Source organism: Balaenoptera borealis (assembly GCF_965194805.1).
Source record: "Balaenoptera borealis genome assembly, chromosome: 20".
NCBI classification, from domain to species: Eukaryota; Metazoa; Chordata; class Mammalia; order Artiodactyla; family Balaenopteridae; genus Balaenoptera; species Balaenoptera borealis.
In genome coordinates this window covers 611,041-629,586 of record NC_138879.1, presented here as the reverse complement: position 1 = coordinate 629,586, position 18,546 = coordinate 611,041, and the positions used below count along the sequence as shown (strand labels likewise).

The following is an 18,546-nucleotide window of genomic DNA, read 5'->3' as shown; positions in this document are numbered from 1 at the left end:
TGAACGGAAAGAGTGCGTCTGTAAACGGACAACACATTTTCCTTTCTTTCTGGTAATACATATTTCTAATCACATATCAAGACCCATTTCCACTCTGATCTAGGCATACACCTACATTAGCATGCAGTCAGTGCGACGTACTTGCACTACGTGTGTGTGCCGATCTGCAAGATCAGTGTAAATATGTCATGGGCTGAAATCATCAAATTGTTCTGATGTTCTGCATGCCTGGCTTCATACTCCTACCTCTATTTCATTTTTTTCTCATTTCTTCCCAACTCATTTAATTGTTGTAACCTAATCAACCATTCTGTCCCCAAAGGATCCAATGGAATTTTGCAACTTGCATGTAAATTATTTTAAAAATCTGCTCTATTGTCATTTCTGACAACACCGCTGTCTTTTGGGGAGCTGGTTAGGGCCACATACCAGCTGTGTTCTCAGTGTATTGCTTTTGTTAATAATTTAAATTAGCCTGAGATTGTTACAGCATATTCATATTGGAAGCGAGTGGAAAATTTAAACGCTCGAACACTTGGGTACAAAATTTGCAAGGAGAAATCCCACCCCTACCCGAAGCTAGAATCAACATTAATAGTCTTTCAAAAACACTGTACTAAAGAAAACATCTGATAAGTCATGTTTTTGAAGTTTCTCATCTCCAGAACTTGTACCTGACACTACAGGCATGTCTCCTGAAGGGGCCGCAAGAGATTAGTGACCCAGGTGACTGGAAATGGGGAGGAAAACAATATTCTTTGAGGTTTCACAGGTCTTTGCAGAGTGTGGTAGCTGTCATGTCGCTGCCGTCCTGTTGTGTGTGTTTTAAAACCTTGTCACACGACGTGGCGTGTCTGCTTCCGAGGAACATCTCCAGAAGTCGGCCACTCCTGAATATGCTGAGCCCCTGGGCGGTGTCACCGCCCCCCCACCGAGTGAAAACACCCTGTGTCCTCAGAGTAGGCAGACGCCCCTGGATCATCCCGGGGGCGGAGTCAGCTCCTGCTCCCAGACAGACAGACAGATCGCCTGCTGTCTGACGTCCGTCATTTCAAATGAGGGCCCCTCTCCCTCCTCTGACGAGCTGGACTCACACTTGGTCCTCGGATCCTAATCGTGACCCAGAGGCCTTCTGAGTGCTGTGACGTGCCTGAACAACGTGGTTCTGTCTCTGTTACTATACTGGAAACTTCGTTATTCCACGGAGAAATAATACACAGATTACGGGGCTGCGTTTCCCAACGGACAGGAAAAGCTGGTGCGAAACTCAGATGTGGCTGGAAAGGGAAATAGAGAGAAAGGAGAAGAAAGGACTAGAGTGAGGGCTTCACCTCCCTGGGCCCCTCCTGGCCGGTGACCGAGGCCCCTCCAGCTCCGGGGAGGGCCGTCCCCTCCAGAAGGACTGTCCTCCCCCGCCGGCCGGCGGCACTGCTCTCACCCAAACTTCCGGAGCGCCAGGCTGCCCGGGTTCAAACCCAGCCCCGCCAGCCCAAGCCACGCGGCCATCCTACTCCCCTCAGTGTGTCCAGGTCTAAAATGGGGACGATTCAAGTACCACCTCCTAGGGTCGGGCAGAGGCTTAGACGGGGAAGTGTAACAAGTGCTCAGAACGAGGCGCACCGAGATGTGCCTGCCGCCGCCGTCGTTCTCGGCATCCTCCCTGCATCCCGCCCCGGGCTCAGGGCTCAGGGCTCAGGGCCCCGGGCTCAGGGCTCAGGGCTCAGGGCTCCGGGCTCCGGGCTCCGGGCTCAGGGCTCAGGGCTCCGGGCTCCGGGCTCAGGGCTCAGGGCTCAGGGCTCAGGGCTCAGGGCCACGGGCTCAGGGCCCCTGGCTCAGGGCTCAGGGCCCCGGGCTCAGGGCTCAGGGCCCCGGGCTCAGGGCCCCGGGCTCAGGGCTCAGGGCTCAGGGCTCAGGGCCCTGGGCTCAGGGCCCCGGGCTCAGGGCTCAGGGCCCCGGGCTCAGGGCCCCGGGCTCAGGGCTCAGGGCTCAGGGCTCAGGGCTCAGGGCTCAGGGCTCTGGGCTCAGGGCTCAGGGCTCCGGGCTCAGGGCTCCGGGCTCAGGGCTCCGGGCTCCAGGGCTCCAGGGCTCAGGGCTCTGGGCTCCGGGCTCCGGGCTCCGGGCTCCGGGCTCAGGGCTCCGGGCTCCAGGGCTCCAGGGCTCAGGGCTCAGGGCTCCAGGGCTCAGGGCTCAGGGCTCAGGGCTCAGGGCTCCAGGCTCCAGGGCTCAGGGCTCCAGGCTCCAGGGCTCAGGGCTCCGGGCTCCGGGCTCAGGGCTCAGGGCTCCAGGGCTCAGGGCTCAGGGCTCCAGGGCTCAGGGCTCAGGGCTCCAGCCCCAGTGGACGTGCCCCTGTGCATCGCTGTTCCCTGAGAAGCTGTCACGGAGTTAAAGGAACCTGCCTTTGTTGGACTTTCTCAGCGGCTCGTGGGCCCGAGTCGGGGCCCCAGGTGCATCCGGCACACGGAGCCCTTCCCGGGGGAGCGGTGTCGGCCCCCGCCTGCAGCTGAGCAGGGAGACCCTCCTGCCCGGAGGTCACCTAAAAACAGGGGCAGGAGGTGCCGGCCGCAAAGCCTCTTTGCCAGCTCGCTTTGCGCTGGGTGTGTGTTTTATGTTTCCTGCACCTTTTGTTATGGGGTCTTAGGACAAGAAACCCAGATGACTCTACCTGAGAAGGGAAATGTCACCTGGATGTGGGGAGGTCACCCTGACCCGGCGGTGGCAGTGGGGTCCCGTCGCTCGTTCACATCTCTTCTCATGGCAGCAGCCTCGCTGGCTCGTGAGCTGATCTTTTCCTTGTGGCTTTTTCTGAAAGTAGCCCTGTCGGTAGTCAGTCCACGGCTGGCACCCGGGACCAGTGCCCTCGGTGGACGTCTGGAGAGAAGCGTGCGGCCAGCGGCCCCGGAGAGGGGCGGGTGTAGGGGGGCGACCCAGCCACGATCTCGGTCCTCACCGGGCCTGGTCCTTTTTCGAGCTACATTTCCCCGGGTCCCGGCAGCCTGTGGGGACCCCTGGCGTCACAGTAACTGAACTCACTTACGTTTACTGGCTCTCCCCCGGCCTGTTGACACAAGAGTCCCGTCCGCTTCCGGGGCAGAGACACCCTCTCCCACGAAGCTCGTCCTCAAGGGCCTCCTCCGGGCCTGGAAGCGAGACCCTCAGAGCAGACGCCCTGGGCTGCCGGCCGCGTCTCCTGAGGGTGGCTGGGAGGTCCCAGTCCCTGGGGAGGCTCCTCCTTGTCCCCTCGCGTCCTCTGTGCCACGGCCTCGGGGTGGAATCCTCCTCCTGGTACAGCAGCTCCTGAGTAAGCGGGGCGGGGGTCCCCACACAGGAGGAGGTGGGGAATTGGAGTCCGTTTTACAGATGAAGGAACCGAGGCCCCGGAGAGGTCAGCAGAGCCGGAGCTGGTCCTTCCCATCCGGGTCGCCCCCCAGGTCCCCTGTCAGCCGATTACCACGTGGGGCGGTGGCGTGAGGGGACAGCCCAGAACAGCGCAGCTGCAGCCCCTCTTGGAAGCAGGTGTCCCATTGAGCTATAATTAGGTCCCTCCTTTTCAAAGACTGGTGCAGTTTAAAACGGTCAGCGAAGCTAGGATGAAATCAACGATTATGGAAATGCTGTGCTAAATTTAATTGCAGTCGGTCCCGCTTTCGAGATGCTTGCTGCTGTCAATTAGAGGCGTCTTAGAAAAAATTTAAGTTGAGTAATTGAGCAAACGTATTCAGCGTTTTAGGGAAAGGATCATATTCTTTTCTTTCTTGATCCCTCCATGGGGATCAAGTTTCCAACCTCTTTTGCTAGGTGCCCGGTCCTTCCCACCTTGCCTGCAGCAGCTGAACGGCGATGAAATGTCTGGAACTCTCCCCAGGGATCTGGGCTTTATCGCTAGTTACGGTTTGGGTTTTTGTTGTTGTTTGTTTCTCGGGAGCTGACATTCTGTGATCGCTTAACGCCAGTTGAATTTCCCCAGGGGTGGCCATTTCACTGAATTCTGCCCTCCTGTGACTCTCCTCATTTCTTTATTTCCCAGGTTATTCTGTGCTTCTGCCTGTAAGATAGACACAGCGGGTCTCGGGGGACCACACCCACCACCCCCCTTGACCCTCACAGCCTCCCTGTCACCACGTTTTGCATCTGTGGTTTGCAGAGTCTGGGCCCAGTCAGAGGTTTGGCAAGAGATTCAGGACACAGAGACGTCTAAAAGTGGTTGGTTTTTGTTGTTTTCTAGAAATCATGCACGTGGCGATTCTGAAACGTACTCGGGCATCAGCACACGTTTCCATAGGCATCGCGCAAAGGCCTTGTTCTCACATGAGAGGTCTGAGTCATCCTCTGTAAAGGTAGAGCTGGGAAGGTAGAATTTGCAGCTTATTTGTGCCATTTTGCAGCATTTAAGGGAACTTTACCTCTGTGGGCCAGACTAGTCAACTTGGGCGTATTTCTGCTAAGGGTCCAGTCAAAATGCAATCAGTCCAGAAAATAAATACCACAAGAGGGCAGTAAAGATTTGCAAATAAAGGAGTCCACAAAAACCTGCACCCAGAAGATAGCAGTGAGCTTTACTGCACCTCTTTATTTTTTGATGGGCGTGAAGATGAGGTTCCCTCTTGGGGCTCCCAGCTGTTCCTTGATTTTAGGGAATTGTCATGGTCCTGCAAAGGGGAGGGGGCCCGGGGTTCCTCGAGGTCCCAGTGGTTCCTGCAGCCCCCTCTTGCCGAGTCCAGCCCGCTTCATATCTACTCTGCTTTCTTAGCACAGAGAAGGCTCCCCAACTTCTAAGCAATGTTGCCGGCAGTCTGGAAAATCATTTACTTTGATGGCATCATGAGTTCATTCGGTTCTGACCCTGCCCCAGCCGACTTACAAAGCCAGCGCCCTGTTGATCCCAGAGGGGGGTGCGTTTTTAGCAAGAGAAGGATACAGGTTTCACAAAATTACTAAGTGCCCCAAATCCTCTACCAGTAATATGCTGTGGCTGTGAGCACTCCCGTTAGGGTTTCCTCTGAGGTTGGCATTAGACGGGTGTGTGCCCTCAGCTCCCTGGTCAGAGAAAGACGGTCTTTTTCCAGACGGAACAACTTAGAAAGGATAAAGTCTTTGGTTCCAGCTCCTCACGTAAGTCTGGATCCTCAGCCACTGGGGAGAACTAAGGTCGGCAGCCTTTCCAGGACCTTTGTAGCAGGTGAGACCAGTCGTGCTATCACAACCTGATGGTCGTGGATGAGCCTGCCTGAGGTGTGTGTCGGCAATCGACGGACGAATCTGGGAGACGGGGGGGAATCTAGGTTGCCCGCAGAAAAACAACACAGCCGGACACTAGAGAGAGGTGTGTAACACTCGGTTCCAGATGAACCAGACGCTTTACATTTTCCGCGGTGGGCAGAGTGCTGATGTGTCACCGGTTTTGCTGGGCAAAGTGCTGCTGTGTCACCGGTCCGGCGTGTCTCCCGAGAGTGTGGCTCGGTTGCCGTGACAACAGAGGCCTGCCGGCTGCCTGCGAGTCCGGCAGCAGCTACAGCCTCAGTGGATGTGTCCGTTAAAATACTTCTCATTCAGAAAATGACTTAATGTGGTCTCCCCAGAAATTTTTGCTCTGCCGAACAAGTAACTCCACTCACTACGCTGTTTGGCCGCAGAGCAGCTTTTTCCTGTGCTGGTCGTGGAAGAGGCTGAGTAGTAACGTGATTCAAGTGCATTTGAGGTCCTTAATTGTTGCCGTTCTGCTGGCTTAGCAAGGAGCGAGACGTTGTGTTTAAATCTAACTGCAAATGAGGATGAGCGATTTGGGAACCTGCGAGATTGAGGGCAAGAGTAGGCAGACTACGGCCCACAGGCCAGATTCTGGCTGCTGCCTGTTTCTGTAAATAAGGTTTTATTGGAGCACAGCCACGCTCGTTCACCCGTTCATTCACGTAGCTCTCACACTGCAACGGCAGAGCTGAGTAGCTACGACGGAAACAGTATTTGGCTTGCAAAGAAAATACTTACTGTCCGTTCCTTTGTGGAAAACGTTTGCCTATCCTAGATAGATATAGGAGGATTGAACACTGAATTCAAAGACCAGAGTTCTGGATTCAGAAGCCAGGGAGGAAAATTGATTTAGACACTTCCACCAGGCCCCCTGGCCTCAGCCTCCTCAGCTGTAACACGGTTCTCCTTGATGAGCTTATTTCCAACTTCCTTTCAAATACTAAAAGCTGCCTCAGTCTTAGCGCCGGGGGATGACCCTCTGCGGGATGACCCAGGGCCCTGTTTCAAGGACTGATGTAGAGGAGGGTAGCATTCTTCTCTCCCCCCGCCCGGAGCAGTCACGACCCAGCTCCGTGGCCCTAGGGAGCAGAGTTGGCTTTCTGGGCAGAAGCATCTTCCAGTGGACCATAGGCAGGTCTGACCTTTTCAAGGACCTTCCGTGGCTGCCGGGCTCTGGTTCTGAGGCCCCTGCCCGCAGCTGAATGGCACACACCTGTGATTTGCTGTCTCCCCGTGATTCCCAAATCCAGGAGAGAACTCCAGTGGGCAGATGTCGACACAGGTGTGTAGGAGGACACAGGTTGCAGGGAGGTTGCAGTTGCAGTTTGGATTGTACTGCCGTGATGGGGAGGTGGGGTGACTTGAGGGGTTCGCTTACCTAAGAACCACTGTTAAACTCTCTGAACCAATTAACTTCTCTCCCAAGACTGCTCTCCATGTTATCTGGAGGTGAAGATGTGCTTCTGTCTTGGCGGCTGATATAGAGCACATAGACCAAGCCAAATCTGAAAAGGAAGTGCTATTAGGGATTCCAACCACGGAATTAGACACGGGACCTAAAAGAAACCAAGATCCTGCCTTCAGGAATGAGTCTTCCCTGAGGCTTTGGGTTTCCCCCCTTTCTCTCTGACTTTCCTTGGCCAGATTTGAATGTCCGGCCTTGTGTACCAGCCTTTGCAATACCAGGACCCCTTGACCTGGCAATTCCACAGCAGGAACCTATCCTGGGGAGATTGGGGTTGTGCACAGAGATTTGGATTACAAAGTTGTTCATCTGCACGTTGATGACAGTGAAAATTGGAAACAAGCTAGGTGTCCAACAGTAGGGGACTAGTTAGATCAAGTGCAAGAGAGCCACACGGTGATGCGGGGGGCATCATACAGTCCCTAAAGCCACACGGTAGAAGAGCGCCTGTAGCTTAAAAAGGTCACATCATACACAGGGGAAAGACAGGTCACAAACAATAGAATTGTGTGCAGGTCATATAAGAAAACACGAGGAGAGAGGATTAGAAGTGTATCTCACAAAATGTTCACAGTGATTATCTTGTGATAAAATAATGGATATTTTAAATTGTTTTTTTTTAACTTATCCATGCCTATTAAATTTTCTAAACTGAACACATATTACGTTTATAACAAGAAGCAGCATTCTTATAGAAATTATTTAAAAGCAAAAACTCTGCCTTTTATAAAGTTTTATATTAGAAGGAATTGCCTTCCCCAATCCTTGCATTCAGTCTAGAAGTATTTGAGGATCACCCCGCCCTGGGCTCCCTCCTGGGCACTGGAGACACATCAGTGAACAGAACAGATGCGGTTCCCGCCCTCCTTCTGACAAAGGGAGGAAGAGAAATATATAAACAGGCAGTGAGAAGAGCTTGAGGGACGACAGGGTGCCATGTTGAAGCCTTGAGGTTCAAGCGTCACCTGAGCAGAGATGGGGAAATGCCCTGCCCGTGTGGGCAGAGAAGGAGAAAGTGCAGAGACCCTCGGGCAGCAAGCATGCGTGCCATGTTCCAGAAGATGAAAAATTATTTAGCCAGAGAACAGCAGGCGTTTTATTTACTCTGACTGTGCCACCCAGGAGGCTGTAATGCCCATTAAGTAACATCATCTTAGCCCATTGCCCGCTTACTGAGTCGAGGTAATAGATGTGACTTGTGGCTTATGAGAAATACACAGGACATACTCCGTTAACAGTGTCATGGAAAACGCTTTCCTTTGTGGTTTTCTTCTCCTGAAACCACTTGATTTCTCTTTTTTTAAAAAAAAAAAAATTATTTTATTAAGGTATAGTTGATTTACAATGTTATGTTAATTACTGCTGTACAGCAAAGTGATTCAGTTATACATATGTATGTTTTTTTAATATTCTTTTCCATGATGGTTTATCATAGGATATTGAATATAGTTCCCTGTGCTCTACAGTAGGACCTTGTTGTTTATCCATCCTCTATATAATAGTTTGCATCTGCAAACTCCCAGTCCCTCCCTCCCCCACCCCATTCCCCTCGGCGACCACCAGTCTGTTCTCTGTGTCCGTGAGTCTGTTTCTGTTTCGTAGATAAGTTCATTTGTGTCGTATTTTAGATTCCACACGTAAGAGATAGGTAATTAACGTTGCTCTGGTTGCGGGGAACACGTCACCTTAGAGGTAAGACGCTGTGCGGGGCCCGTGGCTATACACGGCCTGGCTCTTTCTGTTACCCACGCCCTGGTTGATGGAACAGCACCAAAACACCATCAGTCTTACGTTGCCAAGGGTGTTCAGATGCACAGATACAGACAGAACATTTTTATAGCGGAAAAAAAAACTGTAGAAGAAATTTACAGTTATTCTTCTGCCCCTACACCTGGTCATTGTTGGCCTGTCTGCCTTCGGGATCTTAGAATAGGAAGAACCTTCTATCATCAGGTTCCTCTCTCTACACTTTGCAAACATCTATGATAAATATATTCATCAAAGCCATATTTTCTACTATGCTAGCAAACACTATGTGTGTTATCGAAAACACCTTTACCAAATAGGAACGACTAGAATGTAGTTAAACGTGAAAGCAAACTTCAGAGGGTTCCCCAAAGGCTGTGTGGTCGCAGGATGGACCCACTGGGAGCCTCTACAGTATTCCTACTCACTCTGTGTGATTTACAGAAACGCCACACTAGGAGTCCTTTACATTGTGAACCCCTTCAATGATGGCAAACGGTTATGACTTCACAAGAGTATGTCTGTCGCGTAAAATGAGACACATGTTGGCGATTAGTAAGTTTTCCGATGGGGAAACAGTGCTGCCTGGTCTCGAGTCCCGGTAATCCAGTCAGCACCATGACGCCAGGCCGGGCCTCACGCTGATATGCCATCTTTCAGGGAGCCTGAGGATCCTGGGTTCTCAGTTGTTTAATCATAGCCAGTAAACCATGCTGTGTTTCAGTCTAATTGAAAAACAAAAGGGCACGCTAAAGCTTCCGCATTTAAAGTCACTATTCTCTTCTGCAGCACTATGCATAGTTTGCACTTTTATTTCCTCTTTTGTAACTTTCCACGCCGTTTTAATAAGTCGAGGTCTTTTCCTGCACCTAGGCCTGGCCCAGCCTCTTCGGGGGCTGCATAGGATTCTCCAGAAATCGGGCTGAGCAGTTGGAGCTGACACCCGTTTCCTGTCCTGCCCACCAGGAGGGCACGGAAGCCCCCGGGGACGTGCCTCGACCTCCCCGCAGGTCCCGAGCCCCTGGGGAGCCTGTCTGCAGCCCCGACACATACCCACGGGGCACAGGGTTTCCGGCCCATGCACCAGGCAGGCAGAACCCTGACCCAGGCGGCCTGCAGCTGCTCACAGAGGCCTTCGACCCGCCGTCAGGGAGCAGGTGTGTGCCAGGAGCCTGGGGTCAGGCACTGACAGTGTCTCCCTCCCGGGGCAAAGGAGAAGGGTGTGCTGTGCGGAGCTGCGGTGGTGGCTCTCGAAAAGGGTTCCTCGTTTCATCTGCAGCATCGCCCAGGGATGTAGAGGTCTTCTCGCCCCCCAAGCCCCAGAGAGGCCGTGTAATCTGCCCAGGCTCACACAGCGAATATGGATAAGGCCAAGATTTGATGCAAGCTCTTTAGAATCCAAGTCAGGGGCTCTTTCCAGAGCTGCCCTTGATTTATATGATAACTGAAGGTTTTTAGAGGTGAAAACAGTCTTGGGATCATTGAATCTGGGGGAGAAACATTTCGATTGTCTTAGATCAGCACATCTCAAGCTTTAAATATGTGCAGGAATCACTTGAGGGTCTTGTTGAAAAAGCATGTTCTGATCCGGTAGATCTGGGGTGGGGTGGAGAGGCTGCATTTCTGACAGGCCGCCTGATGGTGCTGATGTGGCTGGTCCACGGACCACAGGACCTTTGCACTGCAAGTTCTTCAGAGGAAAGGCTACTTATTGCTCTGGTTTCCTCAGCACCTAGCCCCCATGTCTGAGGCATGACGGACACACAGATACTTGTGGAATACATGCTACCGTGTTCTGAAGTCACACACGAGGACCCGGGGGTTCTGAGGACCCACCGTGTGCTTAGCAGAGACTCTGCGCTGGGGCTCCACTAGGCCCTCTTGGGAAAATGGAGGTGACTAGGAAGAAGAATGAGAGGTGCCACACGTCGAGCCCTTGCTGGGTACCAGTTACCGTGCCAGACGTCCTGGCATCCGCTCCTCCCAAGAGCCTGGCGAGAGGAAGGCCAGCAGGATCATGCCGTCTTACAGAGGACGGACCAGAGGCTCCGAGGGGCTCAGGGGCTTGTCCCCGGCCACATGCTGTGTGTGCTGAGCTGGGACTCAGGCTGCGAACTCTGGGCTGCTGCTCGCTAGAGAAGTTAACACAGGACGTCAGGGCTGCGAGGCGCCCCACGTGCGGGGGTGGAGGACGGCGCCTTACTGCAGCTCCATGCCATCTGCGCGGCTCAGAGACCGGCCCTCCGTCAGCTTTCTTCGCTCAAGATCTGAGCTTTCTCAGCAGGGAGCTTCAGCAGCCCTGGTGGTGGTCTCTCTCCTCTGAATCTCAGCCTTCGGGAGGCAGCCGGCTTTCTCGTCTCCGTGATTTGTATTCCCAGCTGCTCACGGACCCCGCAGGGCATCGGACTGGGCTGGGTCGTGTTTACGTTGCTGTGAGCGAGAGATGTCAGCACGATTATTCTGATGCCTCATGGGTTTGCCCACAGCTCTGCCGTGAGGCCCTCTCTTGCTGGACATATATTGATTTTGCTTGCGCTCCTGGTGGCGTCTGAATTACGTTCCTGACAACCGGAGTTCTGTCAACAGTACGCAGGCCGGGAAGGGCAGGTCTCTCTGTCCTGCTGGGAGGCCGGTGGGGCTCAGAAGGTCATTGCTGTTCTTCAGTCCAGGATCCCAGCGGGTCCTCTCCCTGGAGGCGTGTCCCTGCAGAGAAGCTCTTGCAAGGGCCTGCTGGCCGGGCTGGCGTGGCCTTCGGGGAGGGTCACCACGTGGTCATGCTCCCTGAAGGCGGGGACGCCCTCGCGGCCCCTCCCTGTGGCTGCCCCAGCCGGGCCGGGGACGCCTCGAGGGAAGGAACTGTGACCACGTGTGGACGTCCAGACGCACAGCGTCAGGGGCAGCTCTCGGAAGCGGCCACCTGGTAGCCGCTGCCTCTCTGTGTTGACGTTTGTCATCTCCCCCACGAGCCCCAGCTGCAGGCTGACTGTACAGCTCACGGTTTGGCCTCGTCCGCTTCTGTCAGTCTCAGTGCTCCCCGTGAACTCACGTGTCTGAGTGAGTGAATGAGATATTCAGTGAGTGTGGACTCACGGGCCCCACGATGGCTGGGCCTGAAGATACAGAGATGAGTAAGATGGTCCCTGTCTTCCAGGGTCTCACAGTCTAGTGAGGAAGACAGATGAGCAAATCCAAGAAGAAGGTACAAGTGTGTGTTGAGGTTCTCCGGAAGCCGACTGTGCCACAAGGTTTTGAGAACAAGAATTTCAACTGGGAACGGGGCTCAGCCCTGCGGGGGAAATGTGACATGACGTGACATCCGTGACAGCAGCTGTGGGGCAGTCCAGGCAAGCACAGGGGTGCAGAGCCAGAGGCTCAGGGCACGTGGACCGGTCACAGACCGTGTCGGCCCCAGGTTGGAGATCCCCAGATGGAGACATCAGGAAGACACAGGGGTGCCGCTTGAGCTGGATTTGGGGACAAACCAGACAGCAAGGCCCCTGTGGGAAGGACAACCAAAGACCCGAGGCCGGACAGACGGCCAGAGGGGTGGCGGTTAAGGTCCGAGGTATCCCGGCCAGGTCTCCTCACCCACTGGGAGGGCTCGGCCTTTCTCTCCGCCAGACGGGACGTCGGGGACCAGGACAGGATCCCCTGGAACAGGATCCCTGCAGGCAGCAGACGGGGGGTAGGGTGGAAGCGGGGAGACCAGCGAGTGGTGAGGGGGGGATGGTGACCGGATTGGCCAGAGAGGTCGAGAAGGAGGCCCTGAGGAGAGGGCGGATTCTGGACGAATCTGAAGGCGGATTTGGCATGACAGGCTAGCTGTCGAGTGAGACATTAAACACATAAAGACGCAGTAAAACATTCACCAGTTGCCCTGGGAGCTGTTAGGAGGAGACCAGGGCGCCATGGGGGAGAAGAGCAGGACGATGTGACAGGTGAGCTGGACCCTGGGGAGGGGGCAGAGGCCGGGGTGGAGCCGCATGCAGACAGCCTGGGGGGAAGGATGAGAAGGCGGGGGCCGGGGCAGTGCCCACGCCCCTCATGGGGTCCTCTGCCCTCCGGCCCCCAGGCCTCACTGCCGCCCCCAGAGACGCGGCGCCCAAGGGGCCCACCGGGGTCTCCTCCAGCCCCAGGTCAGGCCCGCCCAGAATAATGAGATTCTGAGCTCGTGGGATTTTCTGCCATGCGGAGAGCCGCTTTGAAAGCTCAGAGCTGTGATGGCCGCAGGGCCTGGACGGGGGGCAGCCTGGGCGGGGCGGGCTGAGGCCGAGGGGTCTGTGGGGCGAACTGCACTCGGGGGCAGGGCCGCTGCCTGAGGGCCCCAGGCCGCTTCTTCCTCCGGCCGCCTGGGGCTGGGGCCTCCCTGCGCTGGGGGCCGACCGTGGCCGCGGGCTCGTGGCCCGTCTGGGCGTCAGGGTCGCTCGCGGCCAGTCGTCCCTCCCAGACCCCACACGCTGATTTCAGAGCGGCATCCGGGCTTCAGAGGTCCCCGAGCGCCTGACAGCGGGGTGTCCTGTCCCTGGAATGAGACCAAGGCCGCGGCCCTGGTACAGGCGGCGGATGCGGGCGTGTGAGCCCCGCGTCAGGTTGGAGGCCTTGCTGCTTCAGCCCGTGTCCCCTCTTGCACTGGAGTTGAAGCCTCAGAGGAGGGAGGAGCAGGGACGGTCGGGCAAGGCCACCAGGGCCACCGGGGCGCCTGCCCAGGGCCTCCGCTGCGCTCAGCGGCAGCAGGCATGTTCCTGCTGCCCCTCAGCTGTTCCGGCACCTCGAAGCACGAGGCCACTGCATTTGGGCTCTTTCAGACATCATCATGAAGTTCCCGATGAAATTGAAGTCTCTGTACCTCTTTCTGATCCCTGTTTTCTTTGCATCCATCGGAAGAACGGAATAGAGGGGCATAGTCGGTATTCCCATCTTGAACTTCCTGATTATCTGTCTAAATTTGGGCACAAACCAGGAGGCTTATCAGGTTGGAATCATTCTTGGGCCGATGTTTGGAGGACAGGGCTGGCCCTGCCGTTGAGGGGGGTGAATGTAACCCCCGTGGTTGCGTCCTGGCTCTTTCTCTCAAGTGTGTCTGAAAACCCCTCCGCCCGTTGTCCCCGGCGAGGCCCGCTGAGCTCTCCTTCCGGTTTTGTTGCTGTGGGGCCTCCGTGTTTCCAGCGGTCCCCAGTTCACACGTCTTTCCCGCCACCTCGCACGTGCGCTGTCACTAGGGCCCCAGTACAACTGCCTTAAATACTTCCAGCCTGGAAGCAAAAGAGTTGGGCCATCTTTCCCCCATGTTTCAGTGCCTCTACTTAGATGGGTTCACTCAGTTCGTCGGAGCTGGCACTCAAGCCCCAGGGTTTGATCTCTCCACAGATGGGTTATTTTGATCAGAGAAAAGCGTCACCGAACAGCCCAGCATGTGCTGAGCACGATCGGGCCTCATTTCTCTCTTCCTTCGACCAGAATGCTGAGTGCACAGCTCGTGCCGAGCGCGGGGCTGGGCCTGGGGCTCCGCAGGCGGCTGACGGCTCGTTCTGCAGACGCAGATCCTCCCAGCAGTGCCGGCTGCGGGCAGCTCACTCAGTAACTGTGGGTGAAGGGGCTTCCGCGCATGGGGAGTGTGGATGAGTCCTCGAGAGCCTTCTCTGCTGCTAAAGGAGTAATCCCGCGTTTCCCCCCAAGGGCTGGGGCCGCTCTGGTCCTACACGAAAGCTCTCGAGAGCCTTCTCCACCTCCTGCCATCTTCTTGGGAGCCAAAGCTGCCCTTCCTCAGATCTGCTGGACCCCCTCATTAAGAACAGGGCCAGAGCAAGAGCCTTTGCCGTTTGGCTCCGGGCTGCCTTTCCAGCTGCTGGCCGGCGACCGGCCCCTCCCTGGCAGGAGGATTTCAGCCTGTGGGGAAGCCCGCACCTGCGCCAGTTCTCCACGGGCTCCTCCACCGACCCAGACGTCCCCGTGTGACCCCCTTGCCTTGCCTTCTCTGCACCTTTCACCTCTGACCTGAGACTCTAACTCCCCGTGAGAGCAACGAGGGGTGGTCTTTACGCAGGATGAGTCTAGTGGGTGAGAACTCCTTTGGGTAACTCATGGGTCACGACCCAGGATTCTTCAGGGGCAGAGAGCACTGTGGGCTTCGTGGGAAACCAGATGCTCTTACATGTCACCATTCTTCATGAGTCCAACTCTTTACCTAAAAAAAAAACAAAACAAAAAACCAACCCTCTGTTCTTCTTACTGTGCCTTTTAAAGTAGCAATAAATCATGCCCACAGCCTGCCGTTTAAGCGGTTTTCTCCGGAGGACACACTCTCCCTTTTTGCATGGGTTTCTGCAGATTAATCTTAAATTGGAAAATCTGCAAATAAGGAAAGCATCAGTACACAGTTTATTTCTTTTATTACATTGACTGTCACAAAGCCCCGTTTTCCGCAAGAAGTTAACCTTTCCATCCCTGGATGAGAATTAACCCTCCCTTGCCAGAGTCCTGTGACTTGATTCTCGGTTAAAGACATAAAGAGTCAGGCTTCCCTGGTGGTGCAGTGGTTCAAGAATCCGCCTGCCAGTGCAGGGGATACGGGTTCGAGCCCTGGACCGGGAAGATCCCAAATGGCACGGAGCAACTAAGCCCATGCAAGACAACTACTGAGCCTGTGCTCTAGAGCCCGCGAGCCACAACTCCTGAGCCCACGAGCCGCAACTACTGAAGCCCGCGCACCTAGAGCCTGTGCTCTGCAACAAGAGAAGCCACTGCAATGAGAAGCCCGCGCACCGCAAAGAAGAGTAGCCCCCACTTGCCGCAGGTAGAGAAAGCCTGCGTGCAGCAATGAGGACCCAACACTGCCCCCAAAATTAATTAATTAATTAATTAATTTTTTAAGAAAAGACATAAAGGGTCGTCTTGTGATAGGTACAGGCAACTCTTTGCTCCTTTGAAAATGTTGCCCTTAGGGTGAGTGTAGCCACGGAGGTAGGAAGACGTGTTTCATCACCCTGGTTCCTTTTCTCACCCCATCCCATCTCCCACACGGTATCCAGCTCCGTCACAGAGTTTTCTATCACTTTTTCCCCTGGGAGAACGACTGACGGTTTTCACATGTGTGCTTGTTGTTTAGAAAGCCAAGCTCGGCCCTGCTGGCAACAAAGTCATTAGTCCTTCTGAGGACAGGAGACAGCCTTCCAACAACCTCGACAGAGTGAAACTCACCGACTTCAACTTCCTCATGGTGCTGGGCAAGGGCAGCTTCGGGAAGGTAAGAGAACCGGGTCCACGACGGGGCCGGGCTTTGGCAGAGAACGCTGGGGTCAGTCCTGTTCTCCCCGAGGATTCCAGAGCAGCCCTTTAGATTCCCTGTGCTCTGCACACGTTTCTCAGTGGTTTCCCACTTCCATTTCTTTAAAAACAACTGTATCCAAAAAGCCACACAAGGCTCCCGGTGTGTCTCCGTTCCTGGGTGCGTGACGGAGTGGGTGCTCCAGAATGTTGGCTGAGTAGTTTTCACAACTAAAAAGTAAATGTTGACTTGCGGTAAGCAAACGTGATCATTAACAGATGCTGAACTGGGTTTCTTCAGTGGTCGGCCTGTGTGCCTACGTTTGCTTCTCTGGCCCCACATCTCATGATAGATCCAGGAACTGAGTTTGATCCTGCCCCCTTTGTTCTGGACTGGGCTCCTGACTTGTGAGAAGCGTACAGAGGTCAGTCCCGTTTCTGCTCGGAGGATGCCTCTGTAATACGTGCCTGATGCGAGACTCCTGCAGAGAACGCTGAGTACCCCTTCGGCGGCTGCAGTGGCGCCCTCGTGTGGCAGCAGCCCACACGGAGCGTAAACCCTGGCAGCTTAGAAACTGGGCAGCCTGAGGAATTCCATGTGCGGCGATGCGCAGTATTTCAAACCCGGCACATGAGGTGGAGCTTTATTAATATTGACGAATGGGCACGAACGGCCTGAACGGCCGCCCGACCCGGCTCCCCGCCCCCGTGCCGGCCGTGGGCCTGGAGCGTTGAGGTCGCCCTCGGTCTGCCCGCAGGTGATGCTTGCAGACAGGAAGGGGACCGAGGAGCTGTACGCCATCAAGATCCTGAAGAAGGACGTGGTGATCCAGGATGACGACGTGGAGTGCACCATGGTGGAGAAGCGGGTGCTGGCCCTGATGGACAAGCCCCCGTTCCTGACGCAGCTGCACTCCTGCTTCCAGACGGTGGTATGGACCCTCGCGGGCTGCCCCCAACCACACGGGGTCCTCGGAGTCCGAGCCAGCCTTCCGCCTGGGAAGAGACAAAACGTGGGGACCTCTCAGCCCCCCACCCTCCTCTGCCGAACGGCCTGGGTACCACTGGTAGATTCGAGGCACTCCCCCGTGTGATGTGCCCTACTTAGAGACTTAGCGTTAATTCCGTTTAGTTCCGTGAATGCCTAGAGCAAAGGTTTCCTTAACACACACCAGGCAATATGTTGAGACTTGGAGACACAAAACAGTAACTCACAGTCCTGGCTTGTTAAGACCCCCGGTCCAGCTGTCAGAGCATCAGGAGACCCACTGTCGTGACAGAGTGTGTTCTTGAACGCGCATGGCAGTGGGTGGCAGCCTGGCCTGCTTTGTATGGCCTGTGAGCTCTGAGAAAGGTTTAAACAAAGTACGGTTTTGTAACGTGCGAACATTAGATGCAATTCTGATTTCAAGGTCCATAAATAGTCTTCTTGGGACACAGCCCTGTCCCTTCACTTACCCAGCATCTACCGCTTTCATGCTACAAAGGCAGAGCTGAGTAGTTACAAGACACACACAGAGCCTAAAATATTCACTGTCTGGCCCTCTACAGAAAACATTTGCTGAGCCCTGCCATATAGGTTAACTAAAGAGAGGACAAAATAATTTCCAAAGCGCTAGTCAGCCGATTATGGACCCTCGCGTGCTGCTTGTGAGTAACCTACAAGAAATACAAACATGTAGATGGCACCACAGTGAGGCCATCCCAAAGACGGGCCCTCCACACCTCCGCGGCTGTCCTCCTGCAGACGTGGCTCAGTGCTCAGTAGCCGTCGTGGCTACTAGCAGAGCAGCACCCTGGAGCCTCGGGCGGACAGTGGGGCTGCAGGGTCGGGCCCCGGCCACCGTGGGTCAGCCTACTGCCGGCAGCCGGCCGGCCCCCTGCTCCCAGCAGCAGCTCCTAGGTAGCACCAAGGCGGGAAGTTAGCAATATGCAAAGAGGAGAAAGAAACCCAGCCCAGATCCCGTAACCCTGGTTACACTGATCAAGCTCTGGAAAGCTACAAAGCAGAGAGATAAAATTGAAATTAAAGTTTGTAGCAGGAAAGCGAGAGATTGAAGCTCCCGGAGCCGTTTCCCTGGCTGTCAGCAGCAGCTCCATCATTTTTCTTTCTCCCTGTGCACTACTTTAATGTGTAATAACCTCTGTGAAATGGTGGTGTTTTCTGGAAGAGAGCAGAGGTCAGCTTTTACCTTGTGCTGTGCTGTTACTTCCTCTTACACCCACTCAGTCTCCCCATCTGTCCCAGCATATTGTCCTCATAAATATGCAGATTTACTTAGTTCTATGATGTATGCGCTTCATGGGGCCAACACTTAGCATGTCAGTGACAGAGAAAATCAAAAACACCATTTGGGCATAAAGAGAACATTGGATTAAGCTCTCCACGTACAGTCCCATCCCTCACAGTAAACATCATTGGGCATCTGTAATTCACAAGCCCAGCCTCACCCATGAGGTTTGCTCTCAGGAGCATCTGGGTAAACACATTACTGTACATTACTGTGGCATGCCTCCTAGACATCGCAAACCAGAACACTGGTTAAAATGAAATAATTGGCCCATATGGATTCTTCACGCCGTCCCCAACTTAGAAGCGTATTCTGTGTGTAGGAGAAGAGGGAAGAAGGTTTGAGGCCATGCCTATGATCGGGAGTGGCAGCACGTAGCCAGGGAGCAGACAGGTTGACATAACCCGTCGTTTCAGGGTTACGTCGTGACTCTATACGTCCCCAGGCCCTCGCGCAATAGGGCTTATTACTTATTCTTTATTTGGGGGAGAAAACCATGACCGGCTCTACTGGGCAAACCCGCCAGTGCGGCCCACA

General features: G+C 54.7%; 1 protein-coding gene across 5 annotated transcripts in view; it reads left to right on the top strand.

Annotated features, from left to right (window-relative positions):
- The window catches only part of PRKCA (protein kinase C alpha), a 365,760-nt gene that overhangs the window by 303,872 nt on the left and 43,342 nt on the right, over window positions 1–18,546 (top strand). For 4 of the 5 annotated variants that reach the window (XM_082371750.1, XM_082371751.1, XM_082371754.1 and 1 more), the window contains 2 exons: window positions 15,561–15,698; window positions 16,477–16,650. In XM_082371750.1, the coding sequence (XP_082227876.1) occupies window positions 15,561–15,698; window positions 16,477–16,650 (312 nt within the window). The remainder of the gene's footprint in view (window positions 1–15,560; window positions 15,699–16,476; window positions 16,651–18,546) is intronic. The other variant, XM_082371752.1, reaches the window with a different exon arrangement.